Below are 26,514 nucleotides of genomic sequence, written 5' to 3'. Positions count from 1 at the left end.
ACTCTCACTGGGGTACGGGTCCCACACACACTGACTCTCACTGGGGTACGGGTCCCACAGACACTGACTCTCACTGGGGTACGGGTCCCACAGACACTGACTCTCACTGGGGTACGGGTCCCACACACACTGACTCTCACTGGGGTACGGGTCCCACAGACACTGACTCTCACTGGGGTACGGGTCCCACACACACTGACTCTCACTGGGGTACGGGTCCCACAGGCACCGACTCTCACTGGGGTACGGGTCCCACACACACTGACTCTCACTGGGGTACGGGTCCCACACACACTGACTCTCACTGGGGTACGTGTCCCACAGACACCGACTCTCACTGGGGTACGGGTCCCACAGACACTGACTCTCACTGGGGTACGGGTCCCACAGACACTGACTCTCACTGGGGTACGGGTCCCACACACACTGACTCTCACTGGGGTACGGGTCCCACAGACACTGACTCTCACTGGGGTACGGGTCCCACACACACTGACTCTCACTGGGGTACGGGTCCCACAGACACTGACTCTCACTGGGGTACGGGTCCCACACATACTGACTCTCACTGGGGTACGGGTCCCACACACACCGACTCTCACTGGGGTACGGGTCCCACACACACTGACTCTCACTGGGGTACGGGTCCCACAGACACCGACTCTCACTGGGGTACGGGTCCCACAGACACCGACTCTCACTGGGGTACGGGTCCCACACACACTGACTCTCACTGGGGTACGGGTCCCACAGACACTGACTCTCACTGGGGTACGGGTCCCACAGACACTGACTCTCACTGGGGTACGGGTCCCACACACACTGACTCCCACTGGGGTACGGGTCCCACACACCGACTCTCACTGGGGTACGGGTCCCACAGACACTGACTCTCACTGGGGTACGGGTCCCACACACACTGACTCTCACTGGGGTACGGGTCCCACACACACTGACTCTCACTGGGGTACGGGTCCCACAGACACTGACTCTCACTGGGGTACGGGTCCCACACACACTGACTCTCACTGGGGTACGGGTCCCACACACACTGACTCTCACTGGGGTACGGGTCCCACAGACACTGACTCTCACTGGGGTACGGGTCCCACACACACTGACTCTCACTGGGGTACGGGTCCCACAGACACTGACTCTCACTGGGGCACGGGTCCCACACACACTGACACTCACTGGGGTACGGGTCCCACACACACTGACACTCACTGGGGTACGGGTCCCACAGACACTGACTCTCACTGGGGTACGGGTCCCACAGACACTGACTCTCACTGGGGTACGGGTCCCACACACACCGACTCTCACTGGGGTACGGGTCCCACAGACACTGACTCTCACTGGGGTACGGGTCCCACAGACACTGACTCTCACTGGGGTACGGGTCCCACAGACACTGACTCTCACTGGGGTACGGGTCCCACAGACACTGACTCTCACTGGGGTACGGGTCCCACAGACACTGACTCTCACTGGGGTACGGGTCCCACAGACACTGACTCTCACTGGGGTACGGGTCCCACACACACTGACTCTCACTGGGGTACGGGTCCCACACACACTGACTCTCACTGGGGTACGGGTCCCACAGACACTGACTCTCACTGGGGTACGAGTCCCACACACACCGACTCTCACTGGGGTACGGGTCCCACACACACCGACTCTCACTGGGGTACGGGTCCCACAGACACCGACTCTCACTGGGGTACGGGTCCCACAGACACCGACTCTCACTGGGGTACGGGTCCCACACACACTGACTCTCACTGGGGTACGGGTCCCACAGACACTGACTCTCACTGGGGTACGGGTCCCACAGACACTGACTCTCACTGGGGTACGGGTCCCACACACACTGACTCTCACTGGGGTACGGGTCCCACAGACACTGACTCTCACTGGGGTACGGGTCCCACACACACTGACTCTCACTGGGGTACGGGTCCCACAGACACTGACTCTCACTGGGGCACGGGTCCCACACACACTGACACTCACTGGGGTACGGGTCCCACACACACTGACACTCACTGGGGTACGGGTCCCACAGACACTGACTCTCACTGGGGTACGGGTCCCACAGACACTGACTCTCACTGGGGTACGGGTCCCACAGACACTGACTCTCACTGGGGTACGGGTCCCACAGACACTGACTCTCACTGGGGTACGGGTCCCACACACACTGACTCTCACTGGGGTACGGGTTCCACAGACACTGACTCTCACTGGGGTACGGGTCCCACAGACACTGACTCTCACTGGGGTACGGGTCCCACAGACACTGACTCTCACTGGGGTACGGGTCCCACAGACACTGACTCTCACTGGGGTACGGGTCCCACAGACACTGACTCTCACTGGGGTACGGGTCCCACAGACACTGACTCTCACTGGGGTACGGGTCCCACAGACACTGACTCTCACTGGGGTACGGGTCCCACAGACACTGACTCTCACTGGGGTACGGGTCCCACACACACCGACTCTCACTGGGGTACGGGTCCCATAGACACTGACTCTCACTGGGGTACGGGTCCCACACACACTGACTCTCACTGGGGTATGGGTCCCACAGACACTGACTCTCACTGGGGTACGGGTCCCACAGACACTGACTCTCACTGGGGTACGGGTCCCACAGACACTGACTCTCACTGGGGTACGGGTCCCACACACACTGACTCTCACTGGGGTACGGGTCCCACAGACACTGACTCTCACTGGGGTACGGGTCCCACAGACACTGACTCTAACTGGGGTACGGGTCCCACAGACACTGACTCTCACTGGGGTACGGGTCCCACACACACTGACTCTCACTGGGGTACGGGTCCCACAGACACTGACTCTCACTGGGGTACGGGTCCCACACACACCGACTCTCACTGGGGTACGGGTCCCACAGACACCGACTCTCACTGGGGTACGGGTCCCACACACACTGACTCTCACTGGGGTACGGGTCCCACAGACACTGACTCTCACTGGGGTACGGGTCCCACAGACACTGACTCTCACTGGGGTACGGGTCCCACACACACTGACTCCCACTGGGGTACGGGTCCCACAGACACTGACTCTCACTGGGGTACGGGTCCCACACACACTGACTCTCACTGGGGTACGGGTCCCACAAACACTGACTCTCACTGGGGTACGGGTTCCACAGGCACTGACTCTCACTGGGGTACGGGTCCCACACACACCGACTCTCACTGGGGTACGGGTCCCACACACACCGACTCTCACTGGGGTACGGGTCCCACAGACACCGACTCTCACTGGGGTACGGGTCCCACACACACTGACTCTCACTGGGGTACGGGTCCCACAGACACTGACTCTCACTGGGGTACGGGTCCCACAGACACTGACTCTCACTGGGGTACGGGTCCCACACACACTGACTCCCACTGGGGTACGGGTCCCACACACCGACTCTCACTGGGGTACGGGTCCCACAGACACTGACTCTCACTGGGGTACGGGTCCCACACACACTGACTCTCACTGGGGTACGGGTCCCACAGACACTGACTCTCACTGGGGTACGGGTCCCACACACACTGACACTCACTGGGGTACGGGTCCCACACACACTGACACTCACTGGGGTACGGGTCCCACAGACACTGACTCTCACTGGGGTACGGGTCCCACAGACACCGACTCTCACTGGGGTACGGGTCCCACACACACCGACTCTCACTGGGGTACGGGTCCCACACACACCGACTCTCACTGGGGTACGGGTCCCACAGACACTGACTCTCACTGGGGTACGGGTCCCACAGACAATGACTCTCATTGGGGTACGGGTCCCACAGACACTGACTCTCACTGGGGTACGGGTCCCACAGACACTGACTCTCACTGGGGTACGGGTCCCACACACACTGACTCTCACTGGGGTGCGGGTCCCACAGACACTGACTCTCACTGGGGTACGGGTCCCACACACACTGACTCTCACTGGGGTACGGGTCCCACAGACACTGACTCTCACTGGGGTACGGGTCCCACAGACACTGACTCTCACTGGGGTACGGGTCCCACACACACTGACTCTCACTGGGGTACGGGTCCCACACACACTGACTCTCACTGGGGTACGGGTAATCTAGACTCGGATATTCGACCCGATTATTATGTTGGATAGAATTTCCCAAAAGCACCATGAATGTTTTGACTAATTAAATAAAATATTCCATGGCCAGCCGGATGTTGCTGTCTTGGCGGAAGGTGCATCATTCATTTACTCATAAGAAATAGGAGCAGGAGTAGGCCATTCGGCCCCTCGAGCCTGCTCCACCATTCAATCAGATCATGGCTGATCTTCGACCTCAACTCCACTTTCCCGCCCGATCCCCATATCCCTCGATTCCCCCGAGTCCAAAAATCTATCGACCTCAGCCTTGAATATATTCAATGACTCAGCATCCACAGCCCTCTGGGGGAGATAATTCCAAAGATTCACACCCTCTGAGTGAAGAAATTTCTCCTCATCTTAGTCCTATGTCCCATTGTACTCAACCTCTCTTCAGAGGACAACCCTCTCGTCCCAGGAATTAATCTAGTGAACTTTCGTTGCACCGCCTCTAAGGCAAGTATATCCTTCCTTAGATAAGGAGACCAAAACTGTACACAGTACTCCAGGTGAGGTCTCCCCAAAGCCCTGTACAATTGTAATAAGACTTCCTCACTCTTGTACTCCAACCCCCTTGCGATTAAGGCCAACATACCATTTCCTTTCCTAATTGCCTGCTGTACCTGCATGTTAACTTTCTGTGTTTCTTGTACCAGGACATCCAAATCCCTCTGAACACCAACATTTAATAGTTTCTCACCATTTAAAAAATATTCTGTTTTTCTTTTCTTCCTACCAAAGTGAATAACCTCACATTTCCCCACATTATACTCCATCTGCCACCTTCTTGCCCACTCACTTAACCTGTCTATATCCCTTTGCAGACTCTTTGTGTCCTCCTCACAGCTTACTTTCCCACCTAGCTTTGTATCGTCAGCAAACTTGGATACATTACACTCGGTCCCTTCATCTAAGTCATTAATATAGATTGTAAATAGCTGAGGCCCAAGCACTGATCCTTGCGGCACCCCACTAGTTACAGCCTGACAACCCGAGAATGACCCGTTTATCCCTACTCTCTGTTTTCTGTCCTTTAACCAATCCTCTATCCATGCTAATATATTACCCCTGACCCCATGAGCCCTTACCTTGTGTAACAACCTTTTATGTGGCACCTTATCATAGAATCATAGAAAATTTACGGCACAGAAGGAGGCCATTCAGCCCATCATGTCCGTGCCGGCTGAGAAATGAGCCACCCAGCCTAATCCCACTTTCCAGCACTTGGTCCGTAGCCCTGTAGGTTTCGGCTCTTCAGGGGCACATCCAGGTACTTTTTAAATGAGTTGAGGGTTTCTGCCTCTCCCACCCTCTCAGGCAGTGAGTTCCAGACCCCCACCACCCTCTGGGTGAAAACATTCTCCTCAGCTCCCCTCTAATCCTTCTACCAATCACTTTAAATCTATGCCCCCTGGTCACTGACCCCTCTGCTAAGGGAAATAGGTCCTCCCTATTCACTCTATCGAGGCCCCTCATAATTTTATTCACCTCAATTAAATCTCCCCTCAGCCTCCTCTGTTCCAAAGAAAACAGCCCCAGCCTATCCAATCTTTCCTCATAGCTAAAATTCTCTAGTCCTGGCAACATCCTCGTAAATCTCCTCTGCACCCTCTCGAGTGCAATCACATCCTTCCTGTAATGTGGTGACCAGAACTGTACACAGTACTCAAGCTGTGGCCTAACCAGTGTTTTATACAGTTCCAGCATAACCTCTCTGCTCTTATAGTCTATGCCTCAGCTAATAAAGGAAAGTATCCCGTATGCCTTTTTAACCACTTTATCTACCTGTCCTGCTACCTTCAGGGATCTGTGGACATGAACTCCAAGGTCCCTTTGTTCCTCTACACCTCTCAGTATCCTCCCATTTATTGTGTATTCCCTTGCCTTGTTTGCCCTCCCCAAATGCATTACCTCACACTTCTCCGGATTGAATTCCATTTGCCACTTTTCTGCCCACCTGACCAGTCCATTGATATCTTCCTGCAGTCTACAGCTTTCCTCCTCACTATCAACCACACGGCCTATCTTTGTGTCATTTGCAAACTTCTTAATCATGCCCCCTATGTTTAAGTCCAAATCGTTGATATATACCACAAAAAGCATGGGACCTAGTACTGAGCCTTGTGGAACCCCACTGGAAACAGCCTTCCAGTTACAAAAACACCCATCGACCATTACCCTTTGCTTCCTGCCACTGAGTCAATTTTGGATCCAATTTGCCACATTCCCTTGGATCCCATGGGCTTGTACTTTTGTGACCAGTCTGCCATGTGGGACCTTGTCAAAAGCCTTGCTAAAATCCATGTAGACTACATCAAACACACTACCCTCATCGACCCTCCTTGTTACCTCCTCAAAAAATTCAATCAAGTTAGTCAGACACAACCTTCCCTTAACAAATCCATGCCGACTGTCCTTGATTACTCCGTGCCTTTCTAAATGACGGTTTATTCTGTCCTTCAGATTTGATTCCAATAATTTGCTCACCACCGAAGTTAGACTGATTGGCCTGTAATTACTCGGTCTATCCCTTGTTCCCTCTTTAAACAATGGTACAACATTAGCCGTCCTCCAATCCTCCGGCACCATGCCTGTATCCAGGGAGGATTGGAAAATGGTCAGAGCCTCCGCTATTTCCTCCTGGCTTCTTTTAACAGCCTGGGATACATTTCATCCGGGCCTGGTGATTTATCTACTTTCAAAAATGCTAATCCCCTTAATACTTCCTCTCTCACTATGTTTATCCCATCCAATATTTCACACTCCTCCTCCTTAACTATAATCTCTGTATCGTCCCTCTCTTTTGTGAAGACAGATGCAAAGTATTCATTAAGAACCATACCCACATCTTCCGCCTCCACACATAGGTTACCTTTTTGGTCTTTAATAGGCCCTACTCTTTCCTGAGTTATCCTCTTGCTCTTCATGTATTTATAAAACATCTTTGGGTTTTCCTTGATTTTACTTCCCAATATTTTTTCATGCCCTCTCTTTGCTTTCCTAATTTCCTTTTTAACTTCACCCCTGCACTTTCTATACTCCTCTAGGCTTTCTGTAGTATTGAGTTCTCGGTGTCTATCATAGGCTTTCCTTTTATGTGGCGCCTTATCGACTGCCTTTTGAAAATCCAAATATACTCCATCCACTGGTTCCCCTTTATCTACCCTGCTAGTTATATCCTCAAAAACCTCCAATAAATTTATCGCACGATTTCCCTTTCATAAAACCATGTTGACTCTGCTGAATCATGTTATGATTTTCGAAGTGCCCTGTTACCACTTCCTTAATGATGGATTCCAGCATTTTCCCGACGACTGATGTCAGGCTAACTGGTCTGTAGTTCCCTGTTTTTCCCTCTCCCTCCTTTCTTGAATAGCGGGGTCACATTTGCTACCTTCCAATCCACTGGGACTGTTCTAGAATCTAGGGAATTTTGGAAGATCACAACCAATGCATCCACTATCTCTGCAGCCTCCTCTTTTAGAACCCTCGGATGTAGATCATCAGGTCCAGGGGATTTATCGGCTTTAAGTCCCATTAGTTTCTCAAGTACTTTTTCTCTACTGATAACAATTACTTTAAATTCCTCCCTCTCATTAAACCCTTGGTTCTCCACTATTTCTGGTTTGCTTTTTGTGTCTTCTACTGTGACGATAGATACAAAATATTTGTTTAACATCTCTGCCATTTCCTGATTCCCCATTATAATTTCTCCTGTCTCAGCCTCTAGGGGACCAATGTTTACTTTTGCTATTCTCTTCCTTTTTACATACTTGTAGAAGCTCTTACAATCCGTTTTTATATTTCTTGCTAGTTTACTTTCATAAGAACATAAGAAATAGGAGCAGGGGTAGGCCAACCGGCCCCTCGAGCCTGCTCCGCCATTCAATAAGATCATGGCTGATCTGATCCTAACCTCAAATCTAAATTCATGTCCAATTTCCTGCCCGCTCCCCGTAACCCCTAATTCCCTTTACTTCTAGAAATCATATTTCATATTCTATTTTCTCCCTTTTTATCATTTTTTTGGTCGTCCTTTGCTGGTTTCTAAAACTCTCCCAATCCTCAGGTTTACTGTTCTTCTTGGCAACATTATAAGCCTCTTCTTTTAATCTAATACTATCCTTAACTTTTCTTGCTTCGTGCTCACTCCCCCGTCAAACCCCCCACCCCGGTCAACCCCCCCGTCAACCCCCCCCCTCCCCCCGTCACCCCCCCCTCCCCCCCCGTCAACCCCCCCGTCAACCCTCCCCCCCCCCGTCAACCCCCCCCCCGTCAACCCCCCCGTCAACCCCTCCCCCCCCCCGTCAACCCCTCCCCCCCCCCCGTCAACCCCCCGTCAACCCTCCCCCCCCGTCAACCCCTCCCCCCCCCGTCAACCCCTCCCCCCCCCCGTCAACCCCTCCCCCCCCCCCCGTCAACCCCCCCGTCAACCCCTCCCCCCCCGTCAACCCCTCCCCCCCCGTCAACCCCTCCCCCCCCCCGTCAACCCCCCCTCCCCCCCCCCCGTCAACCCAACCCTCCCCCTCCCCCCCCGTCAACCCCCCCTCCCCCCCCCCCCCCCGTCAACCCCCCTCCCCCCCCCCTCCCCCCCCCCGTCAACCCCCCCTCCCCCCCCCCCGTCAACCCAACCCTCCCCCTCCCCCCCCCGTCAACCCCCCCTCCCCCCCCCCCCGTCAACCCCCCTCCCCCCCCCCCCCTCCCCCCCCCCGTCAACCCCCCCTCCCCCCCCCCCCCGTCAACCCCCCCTCCCCCCCCCCCGGGAGTCTGTGACCGGGAGTCTGTGACCGGGAGTCTGTGACCGGGAGTCTGTGACCGGGAGTCTGTGACCGGGGGGACAGTGACCGGGGGGACAGTGACCGGGGGGACAGTGACCGGGGGGACAGTGACCGGGGGGACAGTGACCGGGGGACAGTGACCGGGAGTCTGTGACCGGGAGTCTGTGACCGGGAGTCTGTGACCGGGAGTCTGTGACCGGGAGTCTGTGACCGGGAGTCTGTGCGGGACATGACCGGGACAGTGACCGGGAGTCTGTGACCGGGAGTCTGTGACCGGGAGTCTGTGACCGGGAGTCTGTGACCGGGAGTCTGTGACCGGGAGTCTGTGACCGGGAGTCTGTGACCGGGAGTCTGTGACCGGGAGTCTGTGACCGGGGGGGACAGTGACCGGGAGTCTGTGACCGGGAGTCTGTGACCGGGAGTCTGTGACCGGGGGTCTGTGACCGGGAGTCTGTGACCGGGGTCGGTGACCGGGAGTCTGTGACCGGGGGTCGGTGACCGGGGGGACAGTGACCGGGAGTCTGTGACGGGGGTCTGTGACCGGGAGTCTGTGACCGGGGGTCGGTGACCGGGAGTCTGTGACCGGGAGTCTGTGACCAGGGGTCTGTGACCGGGAGTCTGTGACCGGGAGTCTGTGACCGGGAGTCTGTGACCGGGGGTCGGTGACCGGGGGGACAGTGACCGGGGGGACAGTGACCGGGGGGACAGTGACCGGGGGGACAGTGACCGGGGGGACAGTGACCGGGGGGACAGTGACCGGGGGACAGTGACCGGGGGGACAGTGACCGGGGGGACAGTGACCGGGGGACAGTGACCGGGAGTCTGTGACCGGGGGGACAGTGACCGGGAGTCTGTGACCGGGGGTCCAGTGACCGGGGGTCCAGTGACCGGGGGTCTGTGACCGGGAGTCTGTGACCGGGGGTCCTGTGACCAGGGGGACAGTGACCGGGCAACTTTAACCGGGGGTCCAGTGACCGGGGGGACAGTGACCGGGCAACTTTAACCGGGGGTCCAGTGACCGGGGGGACAGTGACCGGGCAACTTTAACCGGGGACAGTGACCGGGCGACAGCGACCATTGGTCAGTGAGCAGGTGACAGTGACCAGTGCCGTCCATGTGCTGTTGCGGCCGGTGATTGAGCATTGTTTATTTCTGACCAGGGCGGTTATGCTGGAAATGCGGTCGGGTTCCGAATGGCCTCGTTGCTGAAACTCGCCGATACCAAGGCCAACAAACCCGGAATGAACCTGATGCATTTCGTCGTCATGGTGAGAGGTCAATTATTGTCTGCATCCATGAGGATCAAATATTTCAGCAAAATAAAGAAGGGCTGAATGGGTACAGCAAGGGGAGAGAGGGAAAATGTACATGGGCCGTGGGGAGAGCTTCACTCTGTATCTAACCCTGTACCTGACCCTGGGAGTGTTTGACGGGACAGTGTAGAGGGAGCTTTACTCTGTATCTAACCCTGTACCTGACCTGGGAGTGTTTGATGGGACAGTGTAGAGGGAGCTTTACTCTGTATCTAACCCGTGCTGTACCGAGTGTTTGATGGGACAGTGTAGAGGGAGCTTTACTCTGTATCTAACCCTGTACCTGCCCTGGGAGTGTTTGATGGGACAGTGTAGAGGGAGCTTTACTCTGTATCTAACCCTGTACCTGACCCTGGGAGTGTTTGATGGGACAGTGTAGAGGGAGCTTTACTCTGTGTCTAACCCTGTACCTGCCCTGGGAGTGTTTGATGGGACGGTGTAGAGGGAGCTTCACTCTGTATCTAACCCTGTACCTGCCCTGGGAGTGTTTGATGGGACAGTGTAGAGGGAGCTTTACTCTGTATCTAACCCTGTACCTGCCCTGGGAGTGTTTGATGGGACAGTGTAGAGGGAGCTTTACTCTGTATCTAACCCTGTACCTGCCCTGGGAGTGTTTGATGGGACAGTGTAGAGGGAACTTTACTCTGTATCTAACCCTGTACCTGCCCTGGGAGTGTTTGATGGGACAGTGTAGAGGGAGCTTTACTCTGTATCTAACCCTGTACCTGCCCTGGGAGTGTTTGATGGGACGGTGTAGAGGCAGCTTTACTCTGTATCTAGACCTGTACCTGCCCTGGGAGTGTTTGATGGGACAGTGTAGAGGGAGCTTTACTCTGTATCTAACCCTGTACCTGCCCTGGGAGTGTTTGATGGGACAGTGTAGAGGGAGCTTTACTCTGTATCTAACCCTGTACCTGCCCTGGGAGTGTTTGATGGGACAGTGCAGAGGGAGCTTTACTCTGTGTCTAACCCTGTACCTGCCCTGGGAGTGTTTGATGGAACGGTGTAGAGGGAGCTTTACTCTGTATCTAACCCTGTACCTGCCCTGGGAGTGTTTGATGGGACAGTGTAGAGGGAGCTTTACTCTGTATCTAACCCTGTACCTGACCTGGGAGTGTTTGATGGGACAGTGTAGAGGGAGCTTTACTCTGTATCTAACCCTGTACCTGCCCTGGGAGTGTTTGATGGGACGGTGTAGAGGGAGCTTTACTCTGTATCTAACCCTGTACCTGCCCTGGGAGTGTTTGATGGGACAGTGTAGAGGGAGCTTTACTCTGTATCTAACCCTGTACCTGCCCTGGGAGTGTTTGATGGGACAGTGTAGAGGGAGCTTTACTCTGTATCTAACCCTGTACCTGCCCTGGGAGTGTTTGATGGGACAGTGTAGAGGGAGTTTTACTCTGTATCTAACCCTGTACCTGCCCTGGGAGTGTTTGATGGGACAGTGTAGAGGGAGCTTTACTCTGTATCTAACCCTGTACCTGCCCTGGGAGTGTTTGATGGGACAGTGTAGAGGGAGCTTTACTCTGTATCTAACCCTGTACCTGTCCTGGGAGTGTTTGACGGGACAGTGTAGAGGGAGCTTTACTCTGTATCTAACCCTGAACCTGCCCTGGGAGTGTTTGATGGGACAGTGTAGAGGGAGCTTTACTCTGTATCTAACCCTGAACCTGCCCTGGGAGTGTTTGATGGGACAAACACTCACTTTTATATTGAGAACGTATGACAGATGTACAGGAATCTATAAAAGGGGCAGAACTCCGGATTAGTACTGGGAGCAGAAAGGGGGAGGGAGGAGGAATTTTCACACTCAGGTTATTGGGTGTGGGATCGTTTACCCCACAGTGTCGGTGGGAGTTTGAGAAACACTGAGGAGACCAATATTACGGGGTGCGGGGACCGCGAGCTCTGGTGTGGAGCAGGCACCAGCGGGAATATCCGAAAAACGGTTGAGCGCAGTTCGAGGCCGCGTTTCGTTCCATATTCCTGAATCTTTGTTTAAAATTATTTTCCAGGAAGCAGAAAAGAACGACAAGAAATTGATGGATTTCCCGAGTAATCTGCAGAATATTGGCGCTGCCTCCAGGTAGATCCCAAACCGCAGGGGGCAGTGATGGGGAATATTTACCCCTAAATCTGACCCTGCCCCAAAACGCTCTGCCCCTCCTCCCAGACGGGTATTTACCCAGTGTCTGTCCCTGTACTCTCCCCCACCCCAGACAGGTATTTACCCAGTGTCTGTCCCTGTACTCTCCCCCACCCCAGACGGGTATTTACCCAGTGTCTGTCCCTGTACTCTCCCCCACCCCAGACGGGTATTTACCCAGTGTCTGTCCCTGTACTCTCCCCCACCCCAGACGGGTATTTACCCAGTGTCTGTCCCTGTACTCTCCCCCACCCCAGACGGGTATTTACCCAGTGTCTGTCCCTGTACTCTCCCCCACCCCAGACGGGTATTTACCCAGTGTCTGTCCCTGTACTCTCCCCCACCCCAGACAGGTATTTACCCAGTGTCTGTCCCTGTACTCTCCCCCACCCCAGACGGGTATTTACCCAGTGTCTGTCCCTGTACTCTCCCCCACCCCAGACGGGTATTTACCCAGAGTCTGTCCCATCCCCACCTCTGCATTTAATAACCTGGATTATTTTCAGTCTCAATCTTTCCTCCGATGGACTCAGCTCCAGCCCGGAGCCCGTTGCTGTGTTAACTGCGGGGAGACCGAGAGGCCACAAAGTGCCAGGGGCATCTTCTAAATGTGTAGTGACCAGTCCCGAGTCCGAGGTCTTTGGGCCTCGGAGGGCGGTTGAATGCGACAGTAACCATTTCCATTTTCTTTTCCCGGTGAAGAATGTTTAAGCAGGAGACGGAGAGCGAGTTTGAGCGATTGAAACAAAAGCTTCACTCGGTGAAAGGCAATCTGACCCGACAGCCTGAGATCCGGGAGCTGATGGAAGGTTTCATCCAGGTTCGTGAGGACAGTCCGGGGTCATAGATCAGTGCTCGGGGTCGGAGGGTCAGTGCTCCCAGTCAGGGTCAGGGGTCAGTGCTCCCAGTCGGGGGGTTAGTGCTCCCAGTCAGGGTCAGGGGTCAGTGCTCCCAGTCGGGGTCGGGGGGGGTCAGTGCTCCCGGTCGGGGTCAGGGGTCAGTGCTCCCAGTCAGGGTCAGGGGTCAGTGCTCCCAGTCGGGGGGTTAGTGCTCCCGGTCAGGGTCAGGGGTCAGTGCTCCCAGTCTGTGTCGGGGGGTTAGTGCTCCCGGTTGGGGGTCAGCGCTCCCACTCGGGGTCGGGGGGGGGGGGTCACTGATCCCAGTCGGGTTTGGGGGTCAGTACTCCTTGTCGGGGTCAGGGATCAGTGCTCCCGGTCAGGGGGTCAGTGCTCCCTGTGGGGGTCGGGGGGTCAGTGTTCCCTTTCGGGGTCGGGGGTCAGAGCTCCCTGTCGGGGTCAGGGTTGGGTTCAGGGGTCAGTGCTCCCTGTCGTGATCGGAGGTCAGTGCTCCCTGTTGGGGTCAGGGGTCCTGGTTGGGGTCAGTACTTCCTCTCAGGGTCAAGGGTCAGTGCTCCCTGTTGGGATCAGGGGTCCTGGTTGGGGGTCAGTACTTCCTATCAGGGTCAGGGGTCAGGGGTCCTGGTTGGGGGGGGGTCAGTACTTCCTGTCGGGGTCAGGGGTTAGTGCTCCCTGTCGGGGTCAGGGGTCAGTGCTCCCTGTCAGGGTCAGGGGTCACTGCTCTTGTTTTGTTGCCCCCTCCCCCCCCCCTCAGATAAGTGACGTGTTTGTACCTTGCAGAAGGCTGAGGGGCAGCTGGAGGAAGTTCAGGGGTCGGTGAGGGAACTCCAGGCCGTGACCCGTGAGCTCGCGGAATATTTTTGTGAGGATGAGGAGAAGTTCAAGCTGGAAGAATGCTGCATCATCTTCAAAACCTTCGGGGAGAAATTCCTCAGAGCGAGGGAGGTAGGCGGGGGAGGGGAATGGAGGGGGAGGGTGGTTGGGGAGGGGGGAAGGGAACGGAGGGGAGAATGGAGGGCGGATGGAGGGTTGGTTGGGGAGCGCTGTATGGTGGAGGGGAGGGGAGAGGAACGGAGGGGGGTCGGGAATGGAGGGGGGAGGTGGGGGAACGGTGGGGGGAGGTGGGGAACGGTGGGGGGAGGTGGGGAACGGTGGGGGGAGGTGGGGAACGGTGGGGGGAGGTGGGGGAACAGTGGGGGGAGGGGAGCAGAGAGGGAGGGGTGGTTGGGGAGGGATATGTGGGGGAGGGATACAAATCGGGGAGGGCACCTCTGCCCCTGAAACCCAATCTCCAGGCTGCCCCGTTCAATCTTTATCTCTCGGGTTGTGTGATGAGCAGCTTCCAATGTCCATGTGGAGAAGGTGAGGTAATACATTGTGGGGAAAACCAGGAATGGGAGTCAACACTCGATGGACAGACACTGAAAGGTGTGGATGAACAGAGAGACCCCGGAGATCAAACACGTCACTCCCGGAGAGTGCGAGGACAGGGAGGAACAAACAGAAAAAGACCAACATCATTCTGAGTTTATAAATCGGGGCATTGAGTGCATGAGTAACAAATTAATGATCGATTTGTATAAACATCGGTTAGGCCTCAGTTAGAGACTGTGCAGTTTTGGGTCCCATTATTGAAAGGACTTTAAAGACAGAGAGCGTACAGCGTAGATTCACCAGGATGATACCAGGGATGGGAAACTATAGTTATGAGGAGAGACTTGAGATACCAGGACTGCTCCCAGTGGAGCAGAGAAGATTTAATAGAGGTTTAGAAAATTATGAGTGAGTGAATAGGGAAAAACTATGTTCTCTGATTGGGGAGTCAGTGACAAGGGGACATTGATTTAAAATGGTCAGACAGAGTTAGGAGAAATTTCTTTACTCAGAGGAGTGTTGGAGCAGGGAGTGAAACAGAAACCATTGGATCTTTTGGGGAAAATTGCATAAATATTTAAATCAGAGGAAGATACAGGGCTATGGGGAGAGAGTGGGGCAGTGGGATTAGTTTGGGATTGATACAGGGCGATGGGGAGAGAGTGGGGCAGTGGGATTAGTTTGGGATTGATACAGGGCGATGGGGAGAGAGTGGGGCAGTGGGATTAGTTTGGGATTGATACAGGGCGATGGGGAGAGAGTGGGGCAGTGGGATTAGTTTGGGATTGATACAGGGCTATGGGGAGAGAGCGGGGCAGTGGGATTAGTTTGGGATTGATACAGGGCTATGGGGAGAGAGTGGGGCAATGGGATTAGTTTGGGATTGATACAGGGCTATGGGGAGAGAGCGGGGCAGTGGGATTAGTTTGGGATTGATACAGGGCTATGGGGAGAGAGTTGGGCAGTGGGATCTGGAATTCAGTGCCTGAAAGGGCGGTGGAAGCAGATTCAATAATAAGTTTCAAAGGGAATTGGAGAAATACTCGAAAATAACACATTTACAGGCCTCTGTGGAAAGAGCAGAGGGGTGGGAGTAATTGGAAAGCTCTTTCAAAGAGTTGGTACAGGCATGATGGGCCGAATGGCCTCCTCCTGTGCTGTAAGATTGTTTGATTGTTCGGCCGTTGTGGTCCTCACTCCGGTGCCCTGCGTTTGATTTGTTCACTCAGCACGGACCAGGGTGGGTCCTGGGATGTTGGTGGCTTTTTTGGCACGATACTGGGCGAGATATTAACTCCTGAGGCCCCGGCAGCTGGTGCTTTCGATTTTGACAAGAAGAGAGGCTGCGAGTCCTTCTCTTGGGGGCCGAGGGATAGTCCGGTTATGGGGGGAAGGGGGACTCTCCCCAGAAATCCAACACCAGCGACTCAGGGCTGCGCCTCTTTCTCATTGCAGGAGAACAAGGAACGAGTGCTGGCGGAGATTAAACGGCGGGAGATGGAGATAAAAGCAAAGCGGATCTCAATCGCTACCTGTTCCCACAAGGAGAAGGACCTGCGGGGAGTAGACCTGGAGTTCCTGCTCCTCAACAATTATCGTAACTCCACCCGACAAAGGAGCCCGAGACAGAACGAGGCCTCGATACCCAGGAGCCAGTCCATGAGACTGATCCGGGGGACAGAGAAAACCACCAGTCGCTCTGAGAGCAGCTCGCGGTCATCGTCTCCGACCAGTGAGGATGTGAGGCGGCTGCGTGAGATCTCTCACAGAGTCCTGCAGTTTCAGGTTAGGGAGGGAAGCTCTGGGCAGAGTCTGAAACAGGCTATGTTCGCAAAGCACTCGCGCATCTCCGAGGAGTCCAGCGAGTCGGTGAGGAGGATTTCAGGGTCTACTGATGATTTGCCCCAAGTATCGAATGGGAACGGGCACACTGACGGGCACAGTAAGTTGCAGGAAGAGCAGAGGACTCCAGCACAAGGAATTAATGGTGTAAAGTCTGCCCAGCCCCTCAGCCCAAAAGGACAATCGTTACAAACGATGAGTGCCAGAGACAAGCATCACAAGGTGAACCATCACCATATCTACGGCTCATTCCCTGAGGAGCTCGTGAAGCATTCGGAAGTAATTACACCAAGTTTTGCCGAAGCCTGGACTCCAAACATTGGACTAGGTGACACGGGACCGGCTGGAAACCGGGCAAGTGAAGGCCAAGCCCTTCTTCCAGAGCATTCTCCTCCTGATTTGGAAAAACAAAAGAATGAACTCTCTGCAAATGTTTGTAAGAAACACAGTTCCAAAACGCTCCCAAGGTCCTTTGGTAACAAGTCACCGACATCTTCACCTACGCCTTTCTCTCGCGGGTTCTCTAAAGACAAGCCTACATCGACACGAAGTAAGTCCTTCTTCACCCGAGGCTTGTCTGCTGATAAAGCACCTTCATCTCCTGCTTTGAGGAAACCCTCCATTTCCTTGTCACTCAAACCGGAGAAGGCAGTAGCAGCCAATAAAACAGCCCTGAAGGAAGAAGCAAAGCCTGAGGGGTCCTATACTTGGAAGATCTCCAATTTCTTCAGCAAAAAACTCACCAAAGCTTCAGAAGGGGAGAGTGCAGCACAAGAGAAGGCTTCAAAGGAGGTTCCGATATCTTCTAGTGACCGCACGAATCTCCTGACTAACTTTTTTAAGCGTTTCAGTGACAACAAAACACCCAAAGACTCATCGATTTCAACCCCTGTGGAAGACGTGGAGACAGATGATGGGAGTGGGGAATTGTGAAACTTGTAGTGATACTCGAGTTACCTGGGGGTCTTGCTCTTTGTTACTATTGCAGCATTTGCCAGTCTCACTGTGACCAGGAACAAAGAGGGAGATTTTCTGGGCTTTGGTCAACTTCCGTAAACAAATAAACCGAGATGGACGGAGCTTTGGGAATGTCCCCAGTGTGTCATGTTTCTTGGCCGGGGGGTGGGGGGGAAGAATCATCACAGGTCCTAGAGTGAGGAAGATCATTGGGAAAGAGAGGAGATGGTCTCCAGTGATCTCTGTTTCCTGGGAAAAATTGGAGAGATGATTAATTCTCCATTTGAGATGAGGTTTGATTGTTGGTGTGGGACCTCTGGAAATGTGTTGAAGACGAAAGTGGCCATTGAGTTGGGAATGTGGGATAGAGGTGTGTTATAACCCAGTGAGGCTGGGCAGTGAATGGAGATACCTGATGGGAATCAAGGCTGACCATCCATTCGATGAGGAGCTTCAATGTCTGAGTTGCTTCGACTACAGACAATGAGCTGACGAGTTCAGTTAACACTCCCCCCAGTGTTAGTTTTTCTGTGAATAATGAAACAAAGATTCATTGAACACAATGCCCAACACCCATCCTCCTAGGAAACATAGGAACAGGAGTAGGCCATTCGGCCCCTCGTGCCTGCTCCGCCATTTGATAAGATCATGGCTGATCTGTGATCTAACTCCATATACCTGCCTTTGGCCCATATCTCTTAATACCTTTGGTTGTCAAAAAGCTATCTATCTCAGATTTAAAGTTAGCAATTGAGCTCGTATCAATTGCTGTTTGCGGAAGAGAGTTCCAAACTTCTACCACCCTTTGTGTGTAGAAATGTTTTCTAATCTCGCTCCTGAAAGATCTGGCTCTAATTTTTAGACTGTGCCCCCTACTCCTAGAATCCCCAACCAGCGGAAATAGTTTCTCTCTATCCACCCTATCCGCTCCCCTTAATATCTTATAAACTTCGATCAGATCACCCCTTAACCTTCGAAACTCTGGAGAATACAACCCCAATTTAAGAACATAAGAAATTGGAGCAGGAGTAGGCCAATCGGCCCCTCGAGCCTGCTCCGCCATTCAATAAGATCATGGCTAATCTCTCCTCGTAACTTAACCCTTGAAGTCCAGGTATCATTCTAGTAAACCTACGCTGCACTCCCTCCAAGGCCAATATGTCCTTCTGAAGGTGCGGTGCCCAGAACTGCTCACAGTACTCCAGGTGCGGTCTAACCAGGGTTTTGTATAGCTGCAGCATAACTTCTGCCCCCTTGTACTCCAGTCCTCTAGATATAAAGGCCAGCATTCCATTAGCCTTATTGATTATTTTCTGCACCTGTTCATGACACTTCAATGATCTATGTACCTGAACCCCTAAGTCCCTTTGGACATCCACTGTTTTGTGAAAGTCAACCTTTTCAAAACATTAAGACTTTAAAAATATTTTTAATAATTCTGGGAACATTGAGTGAATTTTGCAATATAAATTATCTGTTAAAATATTTTTTAAAATTCATTCATGGGATGTGGGCGTCGCTGGCGAGGCCGGCATTTATTGCCCATCCCTAATTGCCCTTGAGAAAGTGGTGGTGAGCCGCCTTCTTGAACCACTGCAGTCTGTGTGGTGAAGGTTCTCCCACAGTGCTGTTAGGAAGGGAGTTCAGGGAATTTTGACCCAGCGACGATGAAGGAACGGCGATATATTTCCAAGTCGGGATGGTGTGTGACTTGGAGGGGAACGTGCAGGTGGTCTTGTTCCCATGCGCCTGCTGCTCTTGTCCTTCTAGGTGGTAGAGGTCACGGGTTTGGGAGGTGCTGTTGAAGAAGCCTTGGCGAGTTACTGCAGTGCATCCTGTGGATGGTACACACTGCAGCCACAGTGCGCCGGTGGTGAAGGGAGTGAATGTTTAGGGTGGTGGATGGGGTGCCAATCAAGCGAGCTGCTTTGTCCTGGATGGTGTCGAACTTGAGTGTTGTTGGAGCTGCACTCATCCAGGCAAGTGGAGAGTATTCCATCACACTCCTGACTTGTGCCTTGTAGATGGTGGAAAGGCTTTGGGGAGTCAGGAGGTGAGTCACTCGCCGCAGAATACCCAGCCTCTGACCTGCTCTTGTAGCCACTGTATTTATGTGGCTGGTCCAGTTAAGTTTCTGGTCAATGGTGACCCCCAGGATGTTAATGGTGGGGGATTCGGCGATGGTAATGCTGTTGAATGTCAAGGGGAGGTGGTTCGATTCTCAAAAATATCAAAACAAGATGTGGAATAATTGTTCAGAACAGGTGTCTGTTAAAAAGAGCTTGGGTGAATGGGCCTCACTCTGTACCCCCAGTCTGGGGTCAGTGAGTTGGGGTACACACCAGTCCGTGCCCGCATGCAGCAAGACCTGGACAACATCCAGGCTTGGGCTGATAACCGGCAAGTAACATTTACGCCAGGCAATGACCATCTCCAACAAGAGAGAGTCTAACCACCTCCCCTTGACATTCAACGGCATTACCATCGCCGAATCCCCCACCATCAACATCCTGGGGGTCACCATTGACCAGAAACTTAACTGGACAAGCCACATAAATACAGTGGCTACGAGAGCAGGTCAGAGGCTGGGTATTCTGTGGCGAGTGACTCACCTCCTGACTCCCCAAAGCCTTTCCACCATCTACAAGGCACAAGTTAGGAGTGTGATGGAATACTCTCCACTTGCCTGGATGAGTGCAGCTCCAACAACACTCAAGAAGCTCGACACCATCCAAGATAAAGCAGCCCACTTGATTGGCACCCCATCCACCACCCTAAACATTCACTCCCTTCACCACCGGCGCACAGTGGCTGCAGTGTGTACCATCCACAGGATGCACTGCAGCAACACGCCAAGGCTTCTTCGACAGCACCTCCCAAACCCGCAACCTCTACCACCTAGAAGGACAAGAGCAGCAGGCACATGGGAACAACACCACCTGCACGTTCCCCTCCAAGTCACACACCATCCCGACTTGGAAATATATCGCCGTTCCTTCATCGTCACTGGGTCAAAATCCTGGAACTCCCTTCCTAACAGCACTGTGGGAGAACCATCACCACACGGACTGCAGCGGTTCAAGAAGGCGGCTCACCACCACCTTCTCAAGGGGCAATTCGGGATGGGCAATAAATGCCGGCCTCGCCAGCGACGCCCACATCCCAAGAACGAATAAAAAAAAATACTGTGGGGTCAGTCAGTACACACTGTGCCCCCTAGTCTGGGGTCAGTCAGTACACACTGTGCCCCCTAGTCTGGGGTCAGTCAGTACACACTGTGCCCCCTAGTCTGGGGTCAGTCAGTACACACTGTGCCCCCCGAGTCTGGGGTCAGTCAGTACACACTGTGCCCCCCGAGTCTGGGGTCAGTCAGTACACACTGTGCCCCCTAGTCTGGGGTCAGTCAGTACACACTGTGCCCCCCTAGTCTGGGGTCAGTCAGTACACACTGTGCCCCCTAGTCTGGGGTCAGTCAGTACACACTGTGCCCCCCCTAGTCTAGACTGTCAGACTGTCTAGATTGAGACAATGGTCCAGATCGAAGGGAGAGTTCCATGTCTGGGAATCGTCTCTGGTTCCTGGCTCTGACTGGGTTTTACAAACCTTGAGAACAGATTCAAAATCTTTTTCTGCTCACACTTCCTGTCAACTTTATTGTAAATTCCTTTAAAATGGGACTGAATCTCGTCCAGCTCCCCGACCCCTGACCCCTGACCCCACTTCACCTGAGGACCACACCTGTTGCTGACTCCCCGGGAGATCGGTCATTAATCCCATCAACATGTCGAGTGACCGGAGAGTGACAGGTGTGGAGTGACGGGGCTCACACTCCGTGCACTGTGTCACTACAGACACTGAATGATTCATCGAATCAGGGAATCGGACAGCACAGGAGGAGGCCATTCGATCCATCAAACCTGTGCTGGCTCTTTGAAGGATCGATCTATTCAGTCCCACTCCCCTGCTCTTTCCCCAGAGCCCTGCACATTTTTCCCTTCAAGTATTTATCCAATTCCCTTTTGAAAGTTATTATTGAATCTGCTTCCACCGCCCTTTCAGGCAGCGCGTTCCAGATCATCACAACTCACTGCGTAAAATAAATTCTCCTCATCTCCCCTCTGGTTCTTTTGCCGATCACCTTAAATCTGTGTCCTCTGGTAACTGACCCTCCTGCCCCTGGAAACAGTTTCTCCTTATTTACTCTATCAAAACACCTCATAATTTTGAACACCTCGATTAAATCTCCCCTTTTGCTCTCTCTCTCTATCCCTCCCTCCCTCGCTCTCTCTCCCTCCCTCGCTCTCTCTCCATCCCTCCCTCGCTCTCTCTCTCTCCCTCCCTCCCTCGCTCTCTCTCCCTCCCTCGCTCTCCCTCCCTCGCTCTCTCTCCATCCCTCCCTCGTTCTCTCTCCATCCCTCCCTCGCTCTCTCTCCATCCCTCCCTCGCTCTCTCTCCATCCCTCCCTCGTTCTCTCTCCATCCCTCCCTCGTTCTCTCTCCATCCCTCCCTCGCTCTCTCTCCATCCCTCCCTCGCTCTCTCCATCCCTCCCTCGCTCTCTCTCCATCCCTCCCTCGCTCTCTCTCCATCCCTCCCTCGCTCTCTCTCCATCCCTCCCTCGCTCTCTCTCCATCCCTCCCTCGCTCTCTCTCCATCCCTCCCTCGCTCTCTCTCCATCCCTCCCTCGCTCTCTCTCCATCCCTCGCTCTCCCTCCCTCGCTCTCTCTCCCTCCCTCCCTCCCTCGCTCTCTCTCCCTCCCTCGCTCTCTCTCTCTCCCTCCCTCGCTCTCTCTCCCTCCCTCCCTCCCTCGCTCTCTCTCCCTCCCTCCCTCGCTCTCTCTCCCTCCCTCCCTTCCTCGCTCTCTCTCCCTCCCTCGCTCTCTCTCCCTCCCTCGCTCTCTCTCTCTCCCTCCCTCGCTCTCTCTCTCTCTCCCTCCCTCGCTCGCTCTCTCTCTCTCCCTCCCTCGCTCTCTCTCTCTCCCTCGCTCTCTCTCTCTCCCTCGCTCTCTCTCCCTCCCTCGCTCTCTCTCCATCCCTCCCTCGCTCTCTCTCCATCCCTCCCGCGCTCTCTCTCCATCCCTCCCTCGCTCTCTCTCCATCCCTCCCTCGCTCTCTCTCCCTCGCTCTCTCTCCCTCCCTCGCTCTCTCTCCATCCCTCCCTCGCTCTCTCTCCATCCCTCCCTCGCTCTCTCTCCATCCCTCCCTCGCTCTCTCTCCCTCCCTCCCTCGCTCTCTCTCCCTCCCTCCCTCGCTCTCTCTCCCTCCCTCCCTCGCTCTCTCTCCCTCCCTCCCTCGCTCTCTCTCCATCCCTCCCTCGCTCTCTCTCCATCCCTCCCTCGCTCTCTCTCTCTATCCCTCCCTCGCTCTCTCTCTCTATCCCTCCCTCGCTCTCTCTATCCCTCCCTCGCTCTCTCTATCCCTCCCTCGCTCTCTCTCTCCCTCCCTCGCTCTCTCTCCATCCCTCCCTCGCTCTCTCTCCATCCCTCCCTCGCTCTCTCTCCATCCCTCCCTCGCTCTCTCTCCATCCCTCCCTCGCTCTCTCTCCATCCCTCCCTCGCTCTCTCTCCATCCCTCCCTCGCTCTCTCTCTATCCCTCCCTCGCTCTCTCTCCATCCCTCCCTCGCTCTCTCTCCCTCCCTCGCTCTCTCTCCCTCCCTCGCTCTCTCTCCCTCCCTCGCTCTCTCTCCCTCCCTCGCTCTCTCTCCCTCCCTCGCTCTCTCTCCCTCCCTCCCTCGCTCTCTCTCCATCCCTCGCTCGCTCTCCCTCCCTCGCTCTCTCTCTCTCCCTCCCTCGCTCTCTCTCTCTCCCTCCCTCCCTCGCTCTCTCTCCCTCCCTCGCTCTCTCTCTCCCCCTCGCTCTCTCTCCACCCATCCCTCGCTCTCTCTCCATCCCTCCCTCGCTCTCTCTCCACCCGTCCCTCGCTCTCTCTCCATCCCTCCCTCGCTCTCTCTCCATCCCTCCCTCGCTCTCTCTCCATCCCTCCCTCGCCCTCTCTCCATCCCTCCCTCGCTCTCTCTCCATCCCTCCCTCGCTCTCTCTCCATCCCTCCCTCGCTCTCTCTCCATCCCTCCCTCGCTCTCTCTCCATCCCTCCCTCGCTCTCTCTCCATCCCTCACTCTCTCCATCCCTCCCTCGCTCGCTCTCCCTCCCTCGCTCTCTCTCTCCCTCCCTCGCTCTCTCTCTCTCCCTCCCTCGCTCTCTCTCCACCCATCCCTCGTTCTCTCTCTCACCCATCCCTCGCTCTCTCTCTCACCCATCCCTCGCTCTCTCTCCATCCCTCCCTCGCTCTCTCTCTCCATCCCGCCCTCGCTCTCTCTCTCTATCCCTCCCTCGCTCTCTCTATCCCTCCCTCGCTCTCTCTCTCTATCCGTCCCTCGCTCTCTCTCTCTATCCGTCCCTCGCTCTCTCTCTCTCCCTCCCTCGCTCTCTCTCTCTCCCTCCCTCACTCTCTATCCCTCCCTCGCTCTCTCTCCATCCCTCCCTCGCTCTCTCTCCATCCCTCCCTCGCTCTCTCTCCATCCCTCCCTCGCTCTCTCTCCATCCCTCCCTCGCTCTCTCTCCATCCCTCCCTCGCTCTCTCTCCATCCCTCCCTCGCTCTCTCTCTCTATCCCTCCCTCGCTCTCTCTATCCCTCCCTCGCTCTCTCTATCCCTCCCTCGCTCTCTCTATCCCTCCCTCGCTCTCTCTATCCCTCCCTCGCTCTCTCTATCCCTCCCTCGCTCTCTCTCCACCCGTCCCTCGCTCTCTCTCCACCCGTCCCTCACTCTCTCTCCACCCGTCCCTCACTCTCTCTCCATCCCTCCCTCGCTCTCTCTCCACCCGTCCCTCGCTCTCTCTCCACCCGTCCCTCGCTCTCTCTCCACCCGTCCCTCGCTCTCTCTCCACCCGTCCCTCGCTCTCTCTCCACCCGTCCCTCGCTCTCTCTCCACCCGTCCCTCGCTCTCTCTCCATCCCTCCCTCGCTCTCTCTCCATCCCTCCCTCGCTCTCTCTCCATCCCTCCCTCGCTCTCTCTCCATCCCTCCCTCGCTCTCTCTCTCTATCCCTCCCTCGCTCTCTCTCTCTCTATCCCTCCCTCGCTCTCTCTCCATCCCTCTCTCGCTCTCTCTCCCTCCCTCTCTCGCTCTCTCTCCCTCCCTCGCTCTCTCTCCCTCTCTTGTTCTCTCTCTCTCCCTCGCTCTCTCTCCACCCATCCCTCGCTCTCTCTCCATCCCTCGCTCTCGCTCCATCCCTCGCTCGCTCTCTCTCTCTATCCCTCCCTCGCTCTCTCTCTCTTTCCCTCCCTCGCTCTCTCTCTCTCCCTCCCTCGCTCTCTATCCCTCCCTCGCTCTCTATCCCTCCCTCGCTCTCTCTCCATCCCTCCCTCGCTCTCTCTCCATCCCTCCCTCGCTCTCTCTCCATCCCTCCCTCGCTCTCTCTCCATCCCTCCCTCGCTCTCTCTCCATCCCTCCCTCGCTCTCTCTCCATCCCTCCCTCGCTCTCTCTCCATCCCTCCCTCGCTCTCTCTCCATCCCTCCCTCGCTCTCTCTCCATCCCTCCCTCGCTCTCTCTCCATCCCTCCCTCGCTCTCTCTCCATCCCTCCCTCGCTCTCTCTCCATCCCTCCCTCGCTCTCTCTCCATCCCTCCCTCGCTCTCTCTCCATCCCACCCTCGCTCTCTCTCCATCCCTCCCTCGCTCTCTCTCCATCCCTCCCTCGCTCTCCATCCCTCCCTCGCTCTCTCTCCCTCCCTCGCTCTCTCTCCCTCCCTCGCTCTCTCTCTTCCTCCCTCGCTCTCTCTCTCCCTCCCTCGCTCTCTCTCCACCCGTCCCTCGCTCTCTCTCCACCCGTCCCTCGCTCTCTCTCCACCCGTCCCTCGCTCTCTCTCCACCCGTCCCTCGCTCTCTCTCCACCCGTCCCTCGCTCTCTCTCCACCCGTCCCTCGCTCTCTCTCCACCCGTCCCTCGCTCTCTCTCCACCCGTCCCTCGCTCTCTCTCCACCCGTCCCTCGCTCTCTCTCCACCCGTCCCTCGCTCTCTCTCCACCCGTCCCTCGCTCTCTCTCCACCCGTCCCTCGCTCTCTCTCCACCCGTCCCTCGCTCTCTCTCCACCCGTCCCTCGCTCTCTCTCCACCCGTCCCTCGCTCTCTCTCCACCCGTCCCTCGCTCTCTCTCCACCCGTCCCTCGCTCTCTCTCCACCCGTCCCTCGCTCTCTCTCCACCCGTCCCTCGCTCTCTCTCCACCCGTCCCTCGCTCTCTCTCCACCCGTCCCTCGCTCTCTCTCCACCCGTCCCTCGCTCTCTCTCCACCCGTCCCTCGCTCTCTCTCCATCCCTCCCTCGCTCTCTCTCTCTATCCCTCCCTCGCTCTCTCTCCATCCCTCCCTCGCTCTCTCTCCCTCCCTCGCTCTCTCTCCCTCCCTCGCTCTCTCTCCCTCCCTCGCTCTCTCTCCACCCATCCCTCGCTCTCTCTCCATCCCTCCCTCGCTCTCTCTCCATCCCTCCCTCGCTCTCTCTCCACCCGTCCCTCGCTCTCTCTCCATCCCTCCCTCGCTCTCTCTCTCTATCCCTCCCTCGCTCTCTCTCCATCCCTCCCTCGCTCTCTCTCCCTCCCTCGCTCTCTCTCCCTCCCTCGCTCTCTCTCCCTCCCTCGCTCTCTCTCCACCCATCCCTCGCTCTCTCTCCATCCCATCCCTCGCTCTCTCTCCATCCCATCCCTCGCTCTCTCTCCATCCCTCCCTCGCTCTCTCTCTCTCCCTCCCTCCCTCGCTCTCTCTCCCTCCCTCGCTCTCTCTCCCTCCCTCGCTCTCTCTCTCTCTCTCCCTCGCTCTCTCTCTCTCCCTCCCTCGCTCTCTCTCTCTATCCCTCCCTCGCTCTCTCTCTCTATCCCTCCCTCGCTCTCTATCCCTCCCTCGCTCTCTCTCTCTCTATCCCTCCCTCGCTCTCTCTCTCTCTATCCCTCCCTCGCTCTCTCTCTCTATCCCTCCCTCCCTCGCTCTCTCTCTATCCCTCCCTCGCTCTCTCTCTATCCCTCCCTCGCTCTCTCTCCCTCCCTCGCTCTCTCTCTGTCCCTCCCTCGCTCTCTCTCTCTATCCCTCCCTCCC

At 55.5% G+C, this 26,514-nt stretch overlaps 1 protein-coding gene across 1 annotated transcript in view; it reads left to right on the top strand.

The window, feature by feature from the left end:
* LOC137318157 (FH2 domain-containing protein 1-like) overlaps positions 1-17,590 on the top strand; it is a 49,840-nt gene extending 32,250 nt beyond the window's left edge. The window contains exons 7-11 of the mRNA XM_067981118.1: positions 10,110-10,217; positions 12,278-12,348; positions 13,111-13,228; positions 14,046-14,210; positions 16,095-17,590. Of these exons, the coding sequence (XP_067837219.1) occupies positions 10,110-10,217; positions 12,278-12,348; positions 13,111-13,228; positions 14,046-14,210; positions 16,095-17,414 (1,782 nt within the window). The 3' untranslated portion in view covers positions 17,415-17,590. The remainder of the gene's footprint in view (positions 1-10,109; positions 10,218-12,277; positions 12,349-13,110; positions 13,229-14,045; positions 14,211-16,094) is intronic.
* The last annotated feature ends 8,924 nt before the right edge of the window (positions 17,591-26,514 follow it).

The sequence above is a fragment of the Heptranchias perlo genome, unplaced genomic scaffold (assembly GCF_035084215.1).
Source record: "Heptranchias perlo isolate sHepPer1 unplaced genomic scaffold, sHepPer1.hap1 HAP1_SCAFFOLD_659, whole genome shotgun sequence".
NCBI classification, from domain to species: domain Eukaryota; kingdom Metazoa; phylum Chordata; class Chondrichthyes; order Hexanchiformes; family Hexanchidae; genus Heptranchias; species Heptranchias perlo.
This window is presented reverse-complemented; position numbering and strand designations above follow the sequence as displayed.